Source organism: Ischnura elegans, chromosome 9, assembly GCF_921293095.1.
Source record: "Ischnura elegans chromosome 9, ioIscEleg1.1, whole genome shotgun sequence".
Classification (NCBI taxonomy): Eukaryota; Metazoa; Arthropoda; class Insecta; order Odonata; family Coenagrionidae; genus Ischnura; species Ischnura elegans.
Window position 1 is genome coordinate 23,977,546 of NC_060254.1, and position 19,067 is coordinate 23,996,612.

Sequence of the window (19,067 nt, forward strand, 5' to 3'; positions counted from 1 at the left end):
TTAAATTACCCTTCAAATATTTCATTCACAAGTTCTGTAATTCTATGTAAAATGAAGATTCACATAAAACACACTAGTTAGGATTCAAAAACAGGATTTATAGTGTAATCAAGGACGAGGAAAGAAAATACTGCCCAATGCTTTCTCCAACTAACCAAAATTTGTTAATGGAAATTGGTTTATGGCCAAAGATATCAGTACAAGCTTTAGGGGCTCAAAACATAACAAAAATTATTCATCCTGACATGTCAGCATGCCAACTTGCAAAGCATTCGTGCTCACCCAGAGAATAAGGCCAGTGAGTCACCTATGGGGTTAGTGAATTTCTTATCCAAAGATAAATATAAAATGCCATCATTTTCTTAACATATTTCTCCACAACAATAATGTAATATAAGGAGGCAATTTTATAGCCAATAGTAGCCCAAAAAATTTGGGTGAATGATTTGTCTTTGAACTGAAAATACATTTTTGCTTTCCTTGACTTAATATATTAAACAGGTCATTTCATTTCTCTTTTGATATTAATTTTCAACTCATTAACAATTGCCTAACCTTTTTAATAAAAATAACAAAATTGAATTCTACTTCTTATAATTAATTTTGGTTTACCACACAGCATATAAGTATGCTTGATTGCCATATGAAATCATATAATTTCAGTGAAAATGATTCAAGCAAGGTGCTTATGTTACATGAGTCCACAAATACATACATATGGTACATATGTAGACAAAATAATCCTTCAAAAGAAAAGTAATCAAGGGACAGCGGCCTAGAATAAGTAGAATTCTCATTTCAATTTACAAACTTGATACCTTTTTGGAAAATTTACTGTTTGAAGAAATGGCTAAAGATAGAAACAAGGGTAGAAAAGTCACAATGGGCAGACAAGTGGATACAGGTAATATTATGTACTGACTAAGGAAAGAAGATAAGAATGGAGACATTAAAGGACTAAAAAAAAAGAAGACACACAGTCAAGTAAACACACATTAGACACAAAAGAGAATCACACAGTAATTACTGCAGCAATGCCACAAAAAAGAGCAAATTGTTTGCTAAGGACAGCATATGAAGGGTGTTGAAAGAACAATGTCTATGTTCATTGTAGTAGAAAGGCCCTGAAGGATGATACCTAGTAAAACAATCAAATGTAATGCTGAGCAAAAAATAAAAACAGAAAAAAATTTAAAATACATAAAAAAACAAACATTCATAGCTATCACAACATTTAGAAAATTTAAGAAAAGATAACCACACTAACACGGACATTTCTAAAATAAAAACTTTCATTTTACGAAAACATCTTCAACAGAACTAGCCATCTGCAAGATATTCACTGTATTAAATACAAATTACAATAAACTTCATCTAAATTTTTCTAAAGAACTGCTGTATTAAACACTTTTAGAAATAGTTCTGCTCAATTTCCTAAAAAAGAAGTTTATATATATATATGTATATATAACTAACTAGTCCATCTAATCACATAGACAATTTCAAGATATGTATAAAAACAATATATTTCTTCCACTATAGCGCTCTAAGCTGCAAATAGCCACTGAACTTTGAATTATTACAACAATATAAGTAGAAAAATGGTTTAGTAAAGAAAACTATGCTTTATTAACTTCTGTGGCAATTTTTCTAAAGGTCAGGAGTAAGCCTGACCTGTTTACAACAAATACCTTGTAGTCAATGCCTCTTGCTTCAGTATAAACACTGGCAAGGCTACGGTTACTACTTGGTTTTATATGTTATATAAAACTGGGATAAATTGGTTGGATAAGGTTGAAAAGGTTTTTCAGATGCAAGTTATAAACTGTTATTTAAACAGGAGAGAAACTCAGCTACTCTGCACTGAAGTTAAGGAGAGGTCAAGAAAGGTTATGTTCTGTGGGTTAGTAGTTAGCTAAGTACGTATATTTTGCTGGTTGGATTAGTTTGTTTTTAATTATCAACCGGCCAGCTACAGGCCACTTACTTGGGATTCTTGAGACCAACTTGAGAGGTCTTAAGACGCGAAAGGAACGGAGCATCCTCAGATCCACATCCACATTTGATTCTGCGAATATGGTCATCGACCTAAAAACATCATCAGCGCCTTGTTATAATTGTAGTGCTACCGGATGGTCCTTAAAGACATGTGAAGGTTTTGAAGGCAGCAAGGATATTCGTGAGGCTGGTGGTGGGTAGGGGGTGAATGTAAGGTACAATGATGAAGATGAGCAAGAATCTAAAGAGATTGCAGATAGCAAAGGAGTTAAAGGGAACGTTACATGAAAAATTAAGAGCAAGCATTTACCTACTCCAAAGAGACAATTTGTTGCCAACTGTGAGACCATGTTTACCATAAACGAAAGCTACATATAGAAATAGAGACACATTTATGCCATTCAATGAGCAGCCTAGCTACGCGCATTAACGAATATAGTAGAATAGGAAAGAATAGGAAAAAATCTAATGAAGAATTCATAATGAGAATGTCACGACTGGACACTATGTACAAGGTATACAGAAGTAAAAGGAGTCCTCAGCATTTTTTTTAAAGCAAATGCATACTTGATTTATAGACATCCAAGAGAATTATAGATAAAATTGAGCAATGTACACTTCCAAAAAAAACTTTGAGAGTTGAGCAAAATGTTTGTCGTACTCAGATAGAGAAGAAAGGAGTAAATGAAACCAAAATGAAGCAATATTTTTGTCAGCATCAAAATGCTTAACAACTACTCCTAATCATCAGCTTTTTCATTTTTCAAATGCTTAGTGCTTAGATTAAAACAAATTAAAAAGTCTCTCATTAATTCTGATAGTTGCAGATGATGGAAGATGTCTTTGTACAAATGGATATAACCTATCTAATTTTTATAATCGATAGCTTATAGTTTTCAGAGACATACACACAAGATTTTAGTAACAGTTCTGATGAAAGATCAACAGAAGGCCATCAACAAATTACTGGAAAGAATTACATTTTTGTATTGGTCTAATGAATTACACGATGTTAAAAAAGTAACTGGAGATGAAATTGGAACTGTTCTCAAATGGAATGATATATTGTAAAATTTGATCAAAATGTATTGAGCCCATACATATAAAGAATGAAAAAATTTGATGGAAGAATATATAATACACCCTGAAAATCCAATTATATGGGGCATGTTGCCAGAACTCAAATCCTGACAATATTAGGATTAAATTTTGAAAGCCATTCATACAAGGCCAACTTAATTCAAAGAAATGAAATGCATCCATGTTTTGAGGGAATCAGAGGACCTAAAGTAACTTGAGGGCCATGGAGGTATGCAAGTGAGATAGTGCGGCTTTGAAAGCATACATTTGTCAATACAAATATAACTATTTACCCATTCCTTTTCTGACTACATTTCTCGGGAGTTTAGAAGAAAAAGAATATCCCTAAATAATTATTAAACGATGCTGAAGTTTTAATGCCATAGAATTTGCTTACTGAAAGAAATACTAATCCTAAATACACTTATGGTACAATAAAATTGGACCACTATATTTCAGCACTGATTGCTTTTATTAACACAATGGCATTACAACTACAGGAGCACTATTCCAATACTCATTACTACGATAGACTTCAATTAATGCTACCAAAATCCTAATCTTTCAATCCATTGTTAGTTTCAAGTAAGTAATTAAAGGTCTGAAGTAAGAAAATGGTTCTATCCTAGCTACATAACACGTAAAAAGGCATCACGGTAATTTTAATTACAAACCCCATGGTTCTAAGAAAAGAAAAGCCTATTGTAAGAGAATAAATACTTATTAGGCTCTCTACAACAATTGTGGTCTCAGTACAAAATTGAAAATTATCTAATTATTGATTTTAATTGTATAAATCAGTTGGCAACAAACCTATAACATAAAACTGGTTCGAGAAAACCCTACAGAAGAGAATACTAAGGGAAATACTAGGTAGGGAAGGCATTTCATTAAGGACCTCTGAAGATGTGAAAATTAGCGAGGGCACTAGCTACTTCTTGTCTTTCTACTAGCCGGTTAACTAATCTGGCTCAACTGCTATGAAAATCTGAATTTCTATGATAAGTCACACCGAACTGAAAATTTTAGACTTACCTAATAAAATAATAAGGAACTAAATAAGTTAAATCATAATTACTTACTAAAAGAAAAATATTTGTTTACATAATATAAAGGAAGGTTATTTGAGAAAACAAGCATTACATATTATGTTAGATTATAGGATAAGGTGGGATACATCAAGAACTGCTTCTCACAGGAATAGGTCTTGGTGGAAACTATATTTTATCTGCTGGAGACAGGTGTGTACCAAACTAAAAGGAAAACTTCTTCAACTGTTAATTAACAACATACATACTAAGAATAATAGATATTAGAGGACTAAAGTTACTCTAGTTTCTACAAATACTAATAGTGAACTACAAAAGATTTGTGATGTATGATATACGGAGGAAGAGGTGGAACTTTGGATAGGTGCTTGAGGTGATAGTTAAGTGGAAAATCACAGCAAAAAAATAAATAAACCATATTTCACATACACACACCAGCTTAAAGGATTGATAAGATTTTACAACAGGGTATTGCAAAATAAGTAATAATATGTATCAATTTTCACTCACCCTGAAAAAGTTTCAGGTCCTTTGAGACTTAATAATCATATCAGTTGAACAGTAAATATCAAACAAAAAGTAATTCTAGAAAGACACAGCAATTAAGTGAAGTTATTTTTTAAATATAAAGACACATATGCAATCATCAATACTGAAACAAACTCCTTCATCACCCATTCCTAAAGAAACAGAGAAGTTAAAGAATGACAGAAAGTTTAGGTCTCCATAATTCAGACAGAAAAAAAACATTATTTCACGGCAACATTAACACATTTCAACCTCAGAATGTCAGCATTCACCTGGGAACTGAAAAAGTAAGTGACATCAGGTACACCTTAATTTTTCCATCTAGAGTAAACAAATAAAATATGGAAACAAAGGCAACCTCTGCTTATAGAAATAAATAAATATCTTCAAAAAATGAAAATTATAAAAAAATGAAGCATTTGATCTACTCTCTTAGTTTCTTAGTTTGTACACACCATAGTGATTTGAGAGTTAAATCTTACAATGCAATGTCATAAATATTTTGACACTGCATTGATTTGATTTTTCTGAAGATGGTGATATTACCTAACCATTGTTTGAAGGGATTCCATTATACTGATACTTTGAGACATCCTGCTGAATGCCTACATGTGACAGGCAACCTATTTTTATGAAAACCCAAGGATAATTGAATTTAATTTTTTCAAGTGATACATACTGTCATGTAACAGTTGGTTCAAATATTACCATCAGAAATGCATAATAAGAATTCCAAAGTTTCAGTAGGCAATAAATTAAATATTATCTATGGGGACGAACAATGGTGCTCGTGCACAATTCTACAACCTTTTAGTTGGATAAAAACTCAAGACAAAAAGAATATTTTATTTACTTAATGCAAAGGGAAGACTAATGACATGATGATTAGTTTGCATAAATGTGAACTATATTTATTACCTAGTCTTACAAAGTTAATTTCTCAGTACCTAAAGCTTGACAGAATTAACTGAATTTCAAAATCATGGCTATACAATCAGGTAATCTTACACCAACAACAATGACTTTTACACGGACAGTATTATCAAAACTTCAGAATTTTTACAACTGTGGGCAATTGCATCTGCAAAAGTTTTCAAATAAGAGGACTGAAACTAAGACTATTTTATATGCATGTTCCATCATCAAATGACACAAAAATTCACAGCTGATAGAACTACCTACATTGAAAGTCACTCGGTAAACTGAAGTTTTTGGCCCACAGGAAGGAATAATTTCTATCTCTTGCCCTACTGATGCTCCTAACTTAAATTGTGTAGGCAAGATTATAAATAGGTAGTAAACTATAAAATCTAGATACGAGCGCCAAGAATTATTTTGCCACTAATGAACTGAGCAACGAAGTGAAAAACAATGCAAAACGTTTAATGACGCTATGGCCAGAATTAATAGTTACTTACAGCGTAAGCATACTTAAAAATTATTTTAGATTTACGGTGAGGTAAAAACGATGTCATAATTTCAAAAGTGGCCAAAAAATTCACTAAACTCAAATAAAACATCTCCACACTGAGGTGTATAAACGCTTGAACTCTGTTCCGATGACTGCTCTTGGAGTAAAAGCCTGAAGCCTAAAAGTGATTTATGCCATAACTCACAAACCTTTACCACGATAAATGAGAGCTAATCACGGCTTCATTAATAAATAATGTTACGATTTTATCCAAGGAAAACGAATAGTGCGGATACAGACTTTAAACAGAAATTCATTACTTTGCGACATGGGTTTGAAAATTTGTTCAAGCGTAAACCAGTAAATTCCGCCTCCGAACATGAATGTAAAAATGTGATACTCACGTTACCTATGGTTAATACGAGATCCTGTAAGTCTACCTTTCAGGTCTTCTACTGACTGCTTTTTTGTGCTCGCCTCTGGAGAATATGCGACTCTTCCAATCAAATACACTCATATTAACAGATAAAATAAAACAGGAAAGCATATATGAATGTTGATCAACCTCTAAAAATGACAAAACAAGAAGATTAACTTCGAAAAAAGCGAATGCAGGAGGTTTCTCAAATCAAACTTGTTTACAAAATTGTTACTTTCGGTTCTGTTTTGTTAACAAGTGAGCGAAGGTAAGTTTCGCGCCAAATAATTCGAAAGTACTCAGCGTGGTACCCACAAATAGTGCTACCAATCTAAACGGTTTAAACTCTTTTGGGAGGTTCAAATGACCAATATATTTTCAATTATTAATAATTATTTCGGTTTAGTATCTTCCTAAGCCTTGTTTGAGTTCTTTAATATTCCTGTGGCGAGGATTACGAACAGGCTTAATTATTCATATTCATATCACCATCATTCATATTCATTCATATCATCAATCATTCGTACTTCCTATTGAACCAAGAAAATGGTGGGCTCCTTACATATGGCTAATCCCAGTATTTTAATCACGGAATTTATTTTGGTAGGTCAGACGTATTTTCAAGTTGAAGATATGATAATCGTTGCGTTTACCAGTCAGGCTGCCTTCGACTCACAGATGTTGAGGATCTAATTACCTTGTATAACAGTAACTGATTAACTATTGCTGCTTTAGTCAAGTGAGATCAAAAATATATCCCTTTTCTACGTTCAACAAAGATTTCTTGAACAAATATGATGTATTGTATACCCTCAGTAACGCAACTTTAATGAAGAGACAACGATGATCCGATGAACAAATCTTCATGTCAATAAGGTAAATGTAAGTGAATGGCCAATTATCACCCTATTCAAAGTGTACCAAACGTGCGTCACGAAATGAAACCTTACATATCGCTCCTAAGCAATGTATTTTCTTGACTCATCTCAAAAATACTTGTGGCACATTTCATAACATCTTTATAAATTATTAAGGGAGGCTTTTAGTATTTTTAAGTATCCAATATTTTTTAATTCATGAAATGATGGAACATGCACAATATTTCAATTATTTTGGAAAAAATTGAAATCGATTCTTCTATTAGTCATGATTTCAACTCATCCTCCTCATACTAAAATAGTTGCACACCTAATCACAATTTGAACTCTCAAAAAAACTAAAAATAATCAACGAATTCTGATATTTTTAATAAAGCCTTTTGATTGAACACGACTTTAAACAAATAAATTAAAATGTTTAACGGAAACAAAATGGTTAAAATAAAAATCAATTAAAAAAAATGAAATTTAAGTTGATCACTTGACTTCATCTGATGATGAATAGGCATACATAATCATCAACCTATTGAAAAAAGTATGTGTTCACTGGCATAATGTCAAAATGACCCATGAAAAAAACAATTTTTAAGAATCACAAATTCTTCAAATGCTTCAACAATGAATACATAACTCGATGCTTAATTTACAAAATATGTTCTATTTCTATTGCCTTATACTAGATAAATGCAAGAACTAAATTGCGAACTTACCCTGTGACAACCACGACGAAATCCATCATGTTCCAGATGTTTCTCAGGTAGGAGCCTCTATGAAGAACAAAACCCAAAGCTAGGATCTTCAGGGAGGCTTCTACACAAAATATGCCCAAAAAATAGGGCTCTGTCTTTTCCTGAAGAGTAAAACAAAACAGTCATAAGTGACATGAAAGGCAAGAAAAACGTCATAGATGGTCAGACTTAAAATTGGAGAGGCTACCCAAAATAAACTAAAACGTAAATACCATCAGCAGGCAGTTGAATTAAACAGACAAGGTTCGCAAATTCGTATCATAACGTTCTCAAAACAAAGCAAAAGAAGCGAATCAGTATTTCCACGCCGAAAAAAGTAAAAACAAAAAACTAAAAATCTGAATAATTACCATTTTCGTCGAGATGGCAGAACTTTCAAGTGAAATACATAAAAAGATGCTAAACTTCATCGAATGATCATTGCAACGCCATAATAATAACGCACTGAATAATAGATTAACAGCACTATTTTCATAAACGTGGGAGCGAAAGAGAGAGAAAGGGAGAGAAAAAGGAGCACTACCGGCATTTTTAGTCCTATTTTGCAAGAATACGATTGGATAAATCGACTCTAAACACGAAATTTTTTATCTATTATTAAAACTTTAACATATACTTTTAATTATTTCATCCATATATCTAGCTGACGTTTATTTACAAATCGATCGTTAAAAAACCTAGAGCCCTCTCACAATGCCGGGTGATTAAAAAAATTGGGTGGAGCTGCTAATCGGCTGAAATGATATTAGAAAGTGTATGTCTTGAAGCCAATTAAAATAGGAATTAAAGTCTCCGAAATGTGTTATTCAGTTGGCCAGGCAACCATCATCGGAGAGGAGTATGTATCTTATACTTATGAATAACGATAAGTAGAGGGCGGGTAGCTAGCACCCTCTTCGAAAAACGCGTGGATACCCATCATCGGTATCGCGTGACGTGGAGAAGTTAACAATTTATGATCACTGGAGGAAAAATTAAGCATATGCATATCAAAATAAAATACGATAGGTACATTAAAACTTTAGTCAACTATGAATGGTCACTGTGCTTCCCTTGAATGATTTTTTCTCTGCACCCAAATGCAAAAAAATTGTGAACCACTTTGATAATCGTACGCAAGTCACGTGACAAAATAGCCATATTACCAGAGAGACGATCGAGGTATGTTGGTACCAGTGTAGTGACGTTATCCCCCCTCCAATAGTCCGTACTCTACGGTCTCAACCTGTCCTTGAACAGGTTAAGATACACTGAGTGATTATTCCCAATGATGGTTGCTTAGCAAACAGAAAATCCGGAGATTTTTACTTCCTATTTTAATTGGCTTTCGGAGATACACTTCTTAAGTGCATGGTGATCATCAATTCCCAGTAGGAGATAGTGTCATATTTTGCAGGTTCGTAATCAACGGAGGCAGTACACTACAGCCCGATGGAGAAGGAGGAGGAATAAAACTGACGGGAAGAAATAAGTCTACGAATCCATACGAATCGAGCCCAAAAAAGGATGATATTTTTAACAAAAGCAATCGATTGGCCACGAGCCTCTGCGTCGCCATATCGATTGCTTGGAGGTGGATGGATAAGGAACGAAGAGGGAAAATATTTTTCATTCGCCTTCTCCCATGCCTATATAAGAACAGGGACGGCAACCCAAGGGCCCAAACTGGCAGCAACGTGGTCAAAGGGCCCAAGCGGGTAAATTCTCCCTCTCTCAAAAAAAGGGATCGGACCCATTTGGGTGAGCCTGTTTTTATGACAAAAAACAATTTAAACAAAAAAATATAGTTTAAAATTCAAAGTTGCTGTCTTTACAGTTCTACTGACGTCTGAGAAAACATGGCAGCGATTTTAATTTTGTCTAACTTAAAAATTTAGTGTTATACTGATATATATGTTAGTTAAAATGTGAAAAATAAATAGAAAAGGGAGTTGAATGGGGCCCCAATTTTCGATGTGACTTGATAATTGCAATATTAAAGCATGGACGATTGTGAGAAGAAAGTAAAAGGACGTAAACACCACAGGGGTCTTGCATGTTCTTCCATTTCACAGTTTATGTACTTGTGGAATCCATGAAAAGCGGGAGGTGCCAAAATAGTCCAGGGCTCCCATAAGCCGTTCTGGGCTTTCAGCCCTGGGGCCTCGGTGGTGATTCCAGTCTGGCCAGTCCAGATCTGTTTAAGTAGTAGTAATCACTTTCACCTACCCTTTTCAATGCATACTTCTATAATGAAACAGAAGAAATGAAAGAAATATTGAGCACCACTACTAATTGTGAAGGTATAATGTGAGAGGATTGACATGATCAAAATCACTCTTAGCAGCGTGAGAGGAAGAGCCGTTAGAGGCAATGGAAGAAATGGAAGGTATTTTTGACACTCAGTTAAATATGAAAATCAGCAAAATTAAGGGAAAGTGATGGTGGCAAACAGACACGGATCCGGAGTTGACCCTGAGAGGAGAAACATTGGAGGCGGTGGACGAGTTTGTTTACCTTGGAAGCATAGTAACATTACATAGGAGGAGTAAGAAGAGATTAATAAGCCGCATCAACCAGGCCAAGCTAGCCTTCAACAAGAGAAACAAACTATTTGCCGCAAGAAACATTAATTTAGGGATGAGGAAATTGCTTGTGAGGACTTCCGTGTGGATCGTCCTATTCTATGGTAGTGAGACTTGGACACTTGAAAAGAGAGATAATCGAGAAATTTGGAGTATGGTGCAAAAGGAATATTCTGAGTGTACCCTGCGTGGCAAAAGTAAGGAACGAATAGGTGCTGTAAAGGGTAACGGAAAGACGGTGTATAAATAGAGTAACATAGAAAATCACCTGGATTGGTCATATACTACTGCGTGAAAGCTTGATGAAAACCATACTGGAAGGTACAGTGGAAGGAAATAAACCATAATGGCAGACAAGACTAGACCTCATGGGACGGTTGGTGAAGGAACTTGGAGATAATTCGTACAGAGAAGTGGGGTTTTAGAGCAATCGATCAAAAGGCAGTTGGGTACACAGAACGGTCAGCATAAATGCATTATGCACGTACGGCAGGCCGGCCCTTATTTTTAATAATTTATAAACTCACGTTTTCCTTGTCTCAAAATAACCTAAAAAATGTTGATATTGATGTGCTAAAATTTATTTACTTTAGCTAATAACGGAAACCCGCGCTCCGAGGGTCCAAAGTACTATGGACCCAATATTAGATTTTTTGGGGCTGGCAAAACTCTATCTCGAAGGAAAAGTGAAAGTAAGGCCCTTTTAGAACGAAAATCCGCTTTTTTTGCGTAACTTCACATCGTACGGGCCCTGTAGACTCGCAGGGCAGTGGAACCCGGCGTCTACTCTCACCAGCCGCATTTTAGTTGCATATAAAATAAAGCCATTAAAGTTGCAGTGAAGAGAAGTCATTCACTTAAGTCTGAATCACATTATCATCTTTTTCCTCCGTCACTGGAACCATTGTTGGAACTGTCTTTCAGCCAACTAGAACGCACGGCCGCTAACAGTGATTGTAACTCCAGGCCTGGCTTTTAATTAAATAACACTTATGAATACGGAAAGTAAAGTGAGTAAGCGATGGAAAAAGTGACGGTGGGAATGACAGCAAAATTCATAAAATAATGGGTCAATAAGGGATCATTGTTTTGGTCCCTGAAAACCTATCGCTGGGCCTATCACAATGGGGGACGGATAAAATAATCGTGTGATTCAGGCTTAAACTGCTGGAAAAAACTTCAGAGAAAATTATGCCGTGGAGAAGAAGTAGTAGAAAAATACCATGGTTACTTACCAATTTTTGGGCCAGGATGGTTTTGTCGCCGTTAGGAAGGTGCTCCTCCAGCGCAAGCACTATGCAGTTAGCTATAATCGTGAGAAGAACAGCGTACTCGAACGGAGTGAGAACAAGAGTTAAGGAAAACACATTTATTCTTGAAACTAATGGACACTTTAAAGTTGAATAATAAATAAACATAAGCTAAAAGTCTAAGTAACAAACAAGATGGTATCTAGCGTACCTTTGTGTCTACAATTCATGTTGAACCAACAATAAAACAACTTTGTAAACTTCTTTAGGGTTATCTAATACACGACCATGACCGTGTTTCTGTCGAAGAGTCGACATCATCACATTATTCTTCTCTTTGACGAAATATCAATGCCGATGATCCGATGGCCGTGATGATCCGACTCACGATGAAGTTGTCGACTGTTCGACGAAAAATTACAATTACCAGCGGAGTGGGTTGAGGTGATTGTTGGCACAACATTTCACATTAACGCTAGGTCAACTAATTAAATTACGGCCAAACAAATATACAATTATCCTTATAATAATAATTATTAAATAATAATTAAATATCAAATAAAACTATCTATATGAACCACATTAAACTTATCACCTATATCCTCAGAGTTCCTCGAAAAAAAGTTAAATCCTTGAAAATGTCATAGTAATCCTAAAAAAATTCAAATAACAAAGCTATTTCTGAAATCAAATTAAGTATAATATTCAATAAGTATAAAAGTAGAATGCAATTTAATTGGATCGGAAGGTCGGAATGTCCGGAGAGTAGTAGTAATGATTGCAGCAAATACTGCTACCTATGACCCAATAAATGGGATCATAAATTTAAGGCGTCGAGAATTTATCCCAACGCGTTATTTAGTCAGCCGTACAACGTAAACGAAATCATGAGAGATATCATTTGAAGGATCGTGGGAAATAACACCTTGTGCAGAAAAGTATACAACGTTGAATTCATTTGCTCGCACAGAAACGTGAAACATCGTTCATTTCATAGGGATTCTGATTGAAAAGGGTTGAAAGTTTCATTGGAAACAATAATATTTCAGACTGCTAGATTATCATTCCTCGTCAACGACAGTGAGGGTGGAAGAAATTCTGATGGTGGATTGGAGCCTATTCAATTCCGGCGTGTACACCACGGTAAAGAATGAAGGAGACATAATAAAGAGGGATTTTACGAGAGCATATCGTGATAAGGACTAAGAGTGTACATGTGCAGGTCAAGATGAGGAAAATAAAAATTTGTTTGTCTCGAAACATCCAAAATTCCCTATGAAAAGAACTAGTAATCGAAATACTAATTCAAATAATAAATATTCCAGTGATTAACACCTCTTTGTTGTTTAATTTTGAAGAGTATCAATATATTAAAGAGGGGACACAAAAGAAGTCGTTAAATGTCTGTAAAAAGATTACCCTATATGATACCTGGTCCAGTAGTTGTTTATTTTTTGGAAATCTTTGGGGTTTTTTGAGTAATTACATACGAAATTTTCACCGTATTCCAAAGCAAGCTTCGTTGGGCGTTCAGTGATCTTATTGGTGATCTATTTGGCAGTTAATTAAATAAAAAAAAACGAAAATGAAATAAAAAATGTGATTTATTTATACAAGGGATAATATCCTTTTAGAAACATGGATTTATATTCAAATACAAAGAATTGGGTAATGGAAACAAGCATTTCAGATATTATGAATCGTAAATAATAACCTAACTCGCCTAAGGAACAATTTTTGTCAACTAAACGCCAGAAAAAGCCTGCAGCAGAGCACGGCGGAACTGTCGCAACTTATTATAAAAAATGTATTCACAGAACCGAAAGACTACCAATTATTATCATAATATGCGGAAATCCACAACATAAGCTGTTTATTTTACATACAAATAACGAGGACTCACGCCTCCCATAGCATTAATTCATCCCGAAAGGACGACTCTTCAACTGCTAGTCATATATCCCAACTCTATCCTATATCCCCACCCAACTCCAACTTCACTTAACGACGACATATTACAAACGTGAATGAAATTCAATCCGAACTATATTTACTGAACAGAGAGATCGAAATTGGTAGGAAAACGTTGAGGTATCTGAAAATATTGGCGGCGATGGCAAAAAGAGCTTGCAAATCGGTCAAAAATGTTTTTAATTAATACCTAATGTGAACCAGGTCGCTGTTATAGCTGTGCAGAAGGGTGATAGATGGCGTCCCGCCCACGCTAACAGTTTCTGTAAACGACCCAAAGTTATGAAGCTAATTTTTCCGCTAAGTGCAAATTTAAATGTGTCGCTTTTTTGTATTATCCAACCTTAAGTAGAGCATCAAAGGAGGGGAAGTAGGTTTGGGCGAGCCATGAGCGGAGTAGGTTTTGAAATGATAGCGAAATGCTTGAGGGGAGAAAATTTAGGATGTAGCACATATCAACCCTAAGTCTCTGATGTGCCAGGCGATTTTTTCATTATTCATGAATTATATTTATTGATACGTTTTTGTATAAATCTACCTATGGGATTATAAAGCATCCTCTTCAACTGCGGAGATATGTCAACAGTTAAGCAGCACTGCTGATGCTAATGGGGGGGATACGCGTTCGAATCCCGGTCATGGCAGGTAATTTATCCTCGGTGGAAACTTCGGAATCATAGTGAATTTGCGGGTAACTCGTAAAAGGTGATCCGCTGGTTAGTTCGTGGTTATTTCCATGAATATTATGCCTGATATGGATGTTCGGAGGAGGTGCCCGACAGCTAAGGTCATTTTCGCCATAAGGGAAAGGCAGTTACGGTAGGGTGGAGAGAAACACGGCGTCGGCATTATCCGCTCTTACTGAAATGCAGTAAAATAAAATTGAAAACGGTCATCGAGTGAAAATTAACAATTATTATTTCTATTTCTGGATTATAAGTATCTTTTTGAACTGATGCTTACATTTACGGTCGTGATCGCAGCTTATTACGAAGTAAAAAACTTGGTTTTTTCGATTAATTAATCATTATTTACATTTTATCGCGATCAAAGCAACATTTTGCATCTGTTGCTTGGACTAAAGCGGAGGTAATTGACATTTTCTCCTTTTAAAGAGCTTGCTTTAAACGTAGGACGCCTAGGGGACCACGGCTTTACGCCCCATCCGACGGACGGAGTGTTTTTTTTCCAAGAGTCCTCCACACAAAATGCAATCAGGGATCGGGCATTCTGCGAAAAATCTGTGCCACCACCGGTATCTGTGCCCGGGCCCAAGGGATGTGAAGCCAGCACACTAGCCACCACAGTAACCCGATCCTCCTTCGTTGAATAGTATCACCCACATTGGTTCCTTCTGTGACCCATCTTCCCCAGCAACCAAACCCCTTTCTCCACGATCCCCTTTCGCCGGTAGACGACCCTTCAACCCCGCTTGTCGTACTCTACACACCTCCGCTACTACAACCATCTCAACTGAACCCTTCCCGACCCCTCCTCCCCTCAATCTCCCCCCCCAAAAACTCTCCCCAGCCCCAGTGGGGTCTCTCCCCTCCCGCCACTGGGCCAGCTCCGCTTTCAACCAATCAATATCCGGCCAAGACGATGTTTAACCCTCCCCCCTCCAACTTCCCTCTCCCCCCACCCTATCGTCGGGGGCAGGCGGCGGCGGGGGCGGCCGCCGCGGTGGATCCCGACAGCCACTGCCTCTTTGGAAGTCAGGGGCACCGGTTACAATCCCTCCCCCTCCCCCAACACCCTCCGAAACCTATATCTACACCGCACTAGCCCCGATCCTATTCTCCTCCCCGAAAGCGACCCGAATTTTTGCTCCACATCCGAGTGAATATACGCTCAAACGCTCTTTTTTTAAACCTACAGTGTGGCTGGTGTATAAGTAGGTGCTGAAAAAGGCGAATGAATTCTATGTTAACAGAATTAATTTACTAATATTAATACAATACACACAGTTTTATATTATTACAAGATTCCCGAAGAATTAAATTTAAGCAATTCAATGATTTGATGAATTCAATGTAAGCGCGTGTGGCATAGGCCAATCGTCTCAAGCGGCCAGGTATACATTTTATAAAACCTAGTTATATACCAGTGACAATGTACAGTAAAACTCGCTTGTAATGAATTTCAGAGGACCATCTCGATATTTTGTTATAAAACGGGATTTTGCTATATCCATAATTAAGGATTTTTCCCTATAATGCATCACAGGATTGCCGGCTGATATTCCGTAAATCGTCTTTATTTAAGCAATAGATCCGTGAAGTTTAACCACCGTCCCACCTTCTTCATCAATCAGCTGTAAAGGGAAGGATTTTAAAATCAACGGTAGAAATATGGCTATGATCATACGTAAGAACAACTGATAGTAAGGTAAGGAGCGGGTAAGTAGCGAAGATGGCCGTAATTTACTCATAAAAGAGGAAATAATTCCCCAAAAGACAGAAGAACAGTGCGTTATAGCGGGGATTCCGTATCAATAAAGCTCGTTACATGCGGGAAAATTAACTTGGGTGATAATAGGAAAGTTTAAGGGACCGTAAACTCACCTCGTTATAGGTGGGATAACTCTGCATGCGTGATCGTTATGAGCGAGTTTAACAGTAATTTTTAATGCGAAAACGAGTAGGGTTACAAGTGCAAAGGGAGAACATTTCCTACGCACCCAAGTGAAATATATAAGAAGAAACCGACGCTATTAAGCATAATTTCAATTTCAATTTTTTTATGTGATGTCGAGTGCAGTGGGAATATGTTAATGGATCTATACCGATTGCCAGGGAATTCTGTCAAAAAATAAATTAAGGATTTCCATAGGCTATTAAATAAGCTGCATTCATTATAAGGTAGAACCGAAGACAAAAAATAGTTTAAATGCTGCTACCTACTGAATGGCTTTGTCATGTTATCTGATGTCCGCCGTGTAAATTTGGATAAGGCGAATAAGAGCAATTGACATATTTCAAGGTGGTAGGTCTATAAACTATACTGCTTATGGACAACTGTGGGGCATATACCCAAAGTAAGATCCATCATACCGAGTAAAAATCCACACTGCAAATTAGCTAGAAATTAATAATACCAATGGCCTGGACAACTATCCCAAATAACCCAATTAATGGATCACAAAAGGAATTAAAATAACCATAAATTGTCTATAAAACAACTATTTACTCTAATTTTTAAATAATGATGCCGTAATCCTGAGTCAATGACCCTTTGAAAATAGCAATATAAGTGAGGAGGGAGACTTTTTGCTGGAGTCCCGACCCTATTATCTACCCCACATAAGAAAATGAATCAGAAACTTCGAATTTTAATAGTGTTGGGAAAAACATTTTTTCCCTTGTACGTTTTAAAATATCAAATGAAAAAATGTTCTTTTTTAATATATAACTTTTCTTCTTACTTTTTTCCTTTCATACAATAAAGTTTCACCTGGACACGCTTTTCCACTGAGAATATAGTTTAAATTATTCCAGAGAAATATACACTGATATAAAATCATTTCAAGGATTGATTATTACATAAAAATATCGAATTATAAAATGTTACATTGTTATGAGAGGTATTGTAAATGAGATGTAGAGTGTCCGTAAAATCACATGTCAACACTCATTGTGAATGAACTCAAACGCGTATATGATGACCTTCCCAATAAATGGAAACGGCTACCTAACGCCAACGTAATAAGGCGAGCTGAAAAAATCAAAGTCAGAATGAAATCAAAATCCGAAGAACATGGAAGAATGTTTCTAGTTATGAAAGGCGTAGAGTTTAGACTAAATTTCACGCTCAGACTAGTTTGAAGCCGCTAAGTGTTGAGATTATAGTCTAAATAAAAAAAACCCACATGTAAAATCACCAACCACCTGTCGAATGCGAGAGGTTAGATTTCCGGACTTCCGCTTAAATCATTAAAAATATTTGCGAGGATGGTGAAGTAAAATGAGGAAAGATTGGCAGGGACCAGAGCAACTTGCTGAAATAGATCGAGTGGTAAAAGAGACATTCACGAAAGTCAGGGAAGTTTAACAGTTTTTTCCGTATTAACAGTTCCCCGTAGAAAGATATACGTTGAATTTGCTGACAACTCATCCGTTTCATTATGTCATTTTATTTTTGCCAATTTTAAAGTTTGATAAATGTTAAATATCTTAAGATTCTCTAAGCTTCATTTCACAGAGCAAAATGTTTTGTTGATTGATTATGGCGGCGTATCATGAAGGAAAAAAATATAAAGGAGAAAATAATAAAGGCCAAATATATAAAATTAAAATAAGGAAAGAAAAAAAAAATAAGTGGGACTTATCGTTGCACCAGAACGGGAAAAAATTGGCAGAAGAGAAATAAATAGATGAAAGTCATAATGTTTTAGAAGTTTTGACGTCATTAAGGTATATTTAGTTTTTGGGAAAAATTCAACCAAGTTTGATTTCTAAACGTAGTACAAAAATAATTAAATAATAATATTTAATAAGTGTAAAAAACTTTACCGTAGATACCTCACAAGCTAAGCTCCCCAAACGCTGCTTCCGACAGAAAACAACCAACTCTGCCCATGCATCTGGCTAGACCTCATTCTCAATCGTCAATCAACTGGTTGGATGACTGCCAAACCTAATTCCGTCCTTATTTGATGGATTCACAATTATCCCAGTAGATGTCCTAATGCAAAACCTTTTTTAGGGCTGAGTATAAAATTAGGGATATGACCAGAGAATACTCCCCTAAAGGGATTACTACAAAATCACAATGTTTCGAAATATTTTAGGATTTTTGTGCATTTGATTGAAATCCGGTCCAAAATAGGAGCAAAAAAATTGGTTTCAATCGGGCAATGTTTTAAAAGTCGCGCATCGTCTTCAAATTTTGAAAAATAGCGATTTGCCTGTTGATAACACGCTCTCGCCTACTTATTAGGGTTTTTACCGTGATTGGTGGAGCTTCCACCATACTGCGATGTTTCTACAGTATTCCGCCTCTGATATTACACCAATTACGTCTTCTTCGGATGAGGGAATGCGTCAGAGGTAGGTTTAATAGCGAAAAACAGATTGACAAGGAGGGTCAATAGCTAAGAGGCTTGGATAAAGATAATTCCGTTAGCGAATTTTCAGAAGTTGATAAACTAATGCAAGCAAGATAAGTGCCTA

General features: G+C 35.9%; 1 protein-coding gene across 1 annotated transcript in view; it reads right to left on the minus strand.

The window, feature by feature from the left end:
- Positions 1-15,364, minus strand: part of LOC124165919 (voltage-dependent calcium channel type A subunit alpha-1-like) — a 133,543-nt gene extending 118,179 nt beyond the window's left edge. The window contains exons 1-3 of the mRNA XM_046543453.1: positions 15,236-15,364; positions 11,911-12,066; positions 8,073-8,212 (exon numbers count right to left, since the gene is read on the minus strand). Of these exons, the coding sequence (XP_046399409.1) occupies positions 8,073-8,212; positions 11,911-12,066; positions 15,236-15,364 (425 nt within the window). The remainder of the gene's footprint in view (positions 1-8,072; positions 8,213-11,910; positions 12,067-15,235) is intronic.
- Between the last annotated feature and the right edge of the window lie 3,703 nt (positions 15,365-19,067).